Source organism: Dipodomys ordii, unplaced genomic scaffold, assembly GCF_000151885.1.
Source record: "Dipodomys ordii isolate 6190 unplaced genomic scaffold, Dord_2.0 Scaffold163, whole genome shotgun sequence".
NCBI lineage: Eukaryota > Metazoa > Chordata > Mammalia > Rodentia > Heteromyidae > Dipodomys > Dipodomys ordii.
This window is the reverse complement of record NW_012267379.1, coordinates 130,832-136,187: the sequence shown is the minus strand read 5'-3', so window position 1 is coordinate 136,187 and position 5,356 is coordinate 130,832. Positions and strand designations below refer to the sequence as shown.

Genomic DNA, 5,356 nt, shown 5'->3' with positions numbered 1-5,356 from the left:
TCACAGGCGTGGACGTGGATGACACGGTCACAGGCGTGGACGTGGATGACACGGTCACAGGCGTGGACGTGGAAGGACACGGTCACAGGCGTGGACGTGGAAGGACACAGTCACAGGCGTGGACGTGGATGGACACAGTCACAGGCGTGGACGTGGAAGGGAGCACAAGTCACAAGTGTGCTTGGGGGGACCCTCTAGTTTGTTTACGTTACTCAGGATAGATGCCTAGCACACCAGCACTGCTGGCCCTGTCCTGCGTGAAGCTAGTTTTGTGCCTTGGAAGTTGCCAGGTCTGTGGTTTTCTGAGGGTCCTGTGTTGATATGTGTGTGGGTCCGCCTGCACTTGGGACAGCCCTCAGGGTACTGTATCGGCAGGGTGCCTCTAAAATCCAGGGTCCTGGTCTGATGGGAAGATGTGTGTGTGAGAGAGAGAGACAGAGAGAGAGGGAGAAAGGGAGAGAGAGGGGATTTTAGTGAAGCTGGTTTTCCAAGAAGGCTGGGGGTTGAGTTGATATAGTGTCCAGGCTCTAGGTCAGCAGTGCCCAGGTTTCTGAGGAAACCATAAGACCACAATCCCCCTCCCTCCCCCCTTCCTCCCCAAGACTCCTGCCAGTGGGGTTGAACGGTGAGATCGAGCCCTGGCTCCTGATAGATAGCACCAGCACTGCCATCTCCCCCAGCAGAAATCCCCCTGCCTGGCAGAGCCTGAGCTTCTGAGTAGGGGTGGAGGTGGTGCTCTGGGGGAGGGCTGGTGCCTGCACAGAGCTGGCCGCCAGCCTCTGATACCAGTTCTGTTTGGGGACTGCCCTTCCCTTAATGGCAGTTAGCTGCCTTCTCACAGCCTCAGCTGGTGAACCAGTGCACTCCATCCCAGGGCCTTGGAGTGCCCTGCCCTAGTGAATCAGAAACAGAAATCTAATCCTTGTCCAGGTTCCAGCAAGAGCTGACCTCCTTTCTGTGCTGTCAGGAGCCTGTGTGACTGGAGGCTACCTTCCAGGAGTTTGTCGCACGTCCCAGCCCAGGACCTGTGCAGCCTGCATCCAGTCTACCTGGATTTTCCCCATCACTGTCACCACGCTCCTGCTCTCTTACAAACCCAGAGATTGGCAGAGGGCAACTGCAGGGGACCTTGGAGCTTTGGGCACGAGTGAGGGCATAAATAAGGCTCCCTTGTCTTGAAGCCACAAACCCATTTATCAGAATATTTCACACATCAGCTGACTTACTGAGAAGTGAGTTGGTGAGCTTGCCAGCTCCGTGGTGTTTATGACTTTTTATGATCTGTTCCTGAAGCCAACACAGGGTGGAGCGAACCTCAAAATGCTGGTGGATTCTGGCCTCTGTTAGGAAGGGAGGCGCTCCACATGGCTTTGGCCACTCACATCAGATGTGTGGATGCTTCTGCATGTTTCCAAGAAATCAGGTGTGAGTTTTTGAAATCCTGGCCTAGGGAACAGGTTCAGTGCCCCAATCTTTATTAGCTGGTGGCCATAAAGGTGGACTATGGACTTTCCACTCTATCAGCAAGAGCACAGTAGGTGTGGTCACACGTTGGCTCTCTCCGGCTAGGTGGGGACTGGAGTGGCAAACCTTGTCAGCAGAACCTTTTGGTTTCACCCTTGACAGAAAGCCTTTCTGGCCTTCATCTTGTGCTGGTGACTGGGGCTGCTGGGCTGGGGATGGGTGTGAGTCCTCACACCACCGTACCACTTCCTCATGCAGCACCAACGTGTGTGTCCACGTGTGGATCCGGCCCATCCTGGCTAACTTTAAAGAAGTACCTTGGGCTGGGATGTAGCTGAGTTGTACAGTGTTTGTCTGGTGTGTGCCAGGGCATGTTTGATCCCTTGTATATGCACACCTGTGTGTACATACATGCATGCAAACGCAGCATTCATTTAGCTTAATCCACAATCAAATCTGCATTTTCAGTTTTATAAAGTGGACTAGAATGAGTTTTGTCTAGTTTTATTGACAGCGGAATGCAGTTACCTTATTTGGGGGTAGTTAGCACATCACCTGCACCTCATAAAAGATGGTAAAATCTTGCACACGACTGTTAAAGTTGTATTCCCTTTTGCAGTTGTAGCAACTGTAACAGACATTTTTTTCCGGTCTTCTGTGATTCTAGATATATCTGGGTCGAGAGATTTGGGAGCAGTAGGTACTGCAGGAACCAGCATGGACCATTTGTCAACGATGGTCAGTTCCCAGGGGTTGTTTGTCAGAATAGGTCATGTGCATCGCGTGCTATTGGACTTAACGCGCAAAGCTCTCCAGCCAAGTATCTAAGGCAATTCTGATGGAGGAGGAACAACCACTGGTGCTGGAACGGGCGCAGGCCCTTTCTAGATGCAGGTATAAGTCAGGTAACAGGCCTCTGCTCTTGTGAGTGTCCCTTCTTTTGTTCCTCCTGCATGAATGGAGCCTGGTGGACATCCCATGTGGTGCTCATGTGGCTATGGGGACAGCAGCCCTCAGACTAAGTTCCTTGTCCCCAGGGTCCGTTGGACTGGGTATGGGGGGAGACTGGGCTTTTCTGCTTCTCCTTCATTGTACAGGTCACAGATGCCCTCAAAAGCGTAGAGCCTCTGATGTAGTGTCCTCTTCCTCTCTATCCTCAGGACCTCTGAGAGGGAGGAGAGGCCTGTGGCTGGTGCCTTATTTGGGAGAGTTGAGTCTGGGCCTAGGCTGGGTGTTAGCTGTCCCTTGATGTTGGAGGTAGGAGGAGGAGCACAACAATTAGGTTTGCTTTGGCATAGCACTATAATCGCACCCATCCCAACATGGGTGTCAGATGAGTTTGTGTGAGTTTTATGGACTGTAATTAGTAAGCTTGCTCTGTATGTGTGGCCCGAGTAGCCAAGTTGCTGCTCATGACCCAGGGCCTTGTGGGGGTGAGGAGAGAAGGTCAGGAGGGAGTTCTTCCTCCAGGCTTCCTTCTGATGTGGTCTGCGAGGTAACTTGCAGCCCCAGCTTGCAGCCGTTCTTGTATTAAAAGTGAGATTTAGGGGCCTGGCTGAGTCACTAGCAGTAAATGCATACCATATGTTGTGCATTTTCTCCCAAGTAGAATGGGTTTCTGGGATCTCACTCAGGCTGGGCTCTGGATTTAGCCTTATTTATTTCACATAAAAATCCTAAGAATATGGGTGAACCTGTCTGAGATCTGCTCAGAACCAAATTTCATGGGATAAACTCTTAGCTGAAGTCACTGGTTTCAATGTAGTCCCACTTGTGGTTATGACGTAACTGTTACCGACAGTCTGATATTTGCATTAACTTTTGGGCAGAGGAAACTTCGGCGTTTTGGGTCATTTCAGTTTTTTGAAAACAGAGCTGTCTTTTTTAGGACCTGCCTCACAGAGGGTGTAGAATAGTGCATCTACTTTTGTCTACTTAGCATTTAAGAGTGGAATTACCTTGTTACTTTAGAAATTCCCGTCAGAAGATCTTCCTTCCTTTTGTCCTGGAAATTCTCCCTGTCCCCACCTAAGGGAGGACATTTCCTTTGTTCTCATAGTGGATCTTGTCTTAATGACATTTGAGTTTATTTAAATATTATGATTGGCAATGCAAGGACTTACAGCTTAGAAATGAATGAAAAATGGTCATTATGAATAATCCCCTCCCCACTGCTGGCCCTCCCAGCTGGTATAGAAGCGTTCTGTGGAGCAGTGTCATCGCTACTGGGCACCTCCTATAGCAGCCATAATGCATAGTACCCATAACATAGAGCGTCAGTAACAAGAATCCAAGCCTTTGTTTTTCTTGACCATCCTGGGAATCTGCATCATCGTTCTGCTGTTCTGCTCTTTTGGGTGATTTGCTGACCTTGACTCTTGGAGCAGATTCATTGGAAGGGACTGAGTGGGAGAGGCCATATAGCAGTGAGCAGCATCATGCTGCTGTCTCCGTCTTGGCTTGGGGCCTGAGCACCTGAGGCAGTGGCAGGCGAGTGTGAATGGTTCTTGTGGTCCTCCCCTGGGGAGGGCTCCATACAGGATGTCAGGAGCTTACGCTGTCCCCTTTTCCCACAGTGGGCTGACCCACGAGGCGCACAGCAAGGATGTGGAGCAGGTGTATCTGCGCTGCTCAGCTGGCTCTGTGGAGTGGATGTACCCGACCGGGGCCCTCATCGTCAACCTGCGGCCCAACACCTTCTTGCCATCCAGACACCTCACGGTGTGCATCAAGCCCTTCAGGGACTCCTCAGGCGCCAATATTTACTTGGAAAAAACTGGAGAACTGAGACTGCTGGTACAGGACGGGGCCAGCGAGGCTGGCCAGGTGCAGTGTTTTGGCCTGCAGCAGGGTGGCCTGTTTGTGGAGGCTACACCCCAGCAGGACATTAGCAGGAGGACCACAGGCTTCCAGTATGAACTGATGAGCAGACACAGCAGCCCTGACCTGCACGCGCGCTCTGGTGAGTGGCTCGGCCGTCCTCACCCCCGCTCGCGCACACACACACACACACACACACACACATGCGCTCTGGTGAGTGGCTCGGCCGTCCTCACACACACACACACACACACACACACACACACACACACACACACGCACTCTGGTGAGTGGCTTATGAAGTGGCTACCTGGGCTCACTGTGCCTTGTGGATTTTCAGGAGCATTCCAATTGTTTCCTGCCCTCTCCTCTGCTCCCCGTTGAGACACTTTCCTGTCTGTGGCTTGGCCATGCAGGTTTGCCTCTAGATCCCTGAAGTGTCCCCTCATGGGGTGGTGTGAGGTCTGTGTGTGGGTGTTGGACCTACAAATGAAACACTTTTGAAATACAGCCTTTCCAACCAAAATCCCATTTGAAAATAACACCATATCTGATCGATGGTCTACTTTGGGCCACACCAGCTTTAGGAACCTGTTGGTGTTGATCATCCAAAAGTATGCATGTATGTGTGGGACCAACAGTGATCCTGAGAATGGCTTAGTATCCTGGCTCCTAAGGGACTGGCTATAATTTATTTGAGGTGGTGCCTTTTTCCCTTCCATCTGGCCTACACACTGGCTGTGTATTTTTGTATCTGCCACAGCCCTGAAATACTGAGTTCTGGGTAGATACCAAGGCTGATCTACAGCCCAGAGCTGTGATATCCCCGAGTATGGGGCCAGTCACAGGTCCCAGAGGCTTTCTTTTCTTTTTTTTCTTTTTTTGTCTGTCATGGGGCCTGAACTCTGGGCCTGGGCGCTGTCCCTCAGCTCTTCAGCTCAAGGCGAGTGCACTACCATGTGAGCCACAGGGCCGTCTCTGGCTTTTTCTGCTTATGTGGTGCTGAGGAATCGAACCCAGGGCCTCATGCATGCAAGGCAAGCGCTCTACCACTGAGCCACCTTCCCAGCCC

The 5,356-nt window shown here is 51.5% G+C and overlaps 1 protein-coding gene across 1 annotated transcript in view; it reads left to right on the top strand.

Moving 5' to 3' along the window:
- Nucleotides 1-5,356, top strand: part of Metrnl (meteorin, glial cell differentiation regulator-like) — a 24,576-nt gene that overhangs the window by 8,837 nt on the left and 10,383 nt on the right. Inside the window, exon 2 of the mRNA XM_013033083.1 lies at nucleotides 4,041-4,426. Coding sequence (XP_012888537.1) covers nucleotides 4,041-4,426 — 386 coding nt within the window. The remainder of the gene's footprint in view (nucleotides 1-4,040; nucleotides 4,427-5,356) is intronic.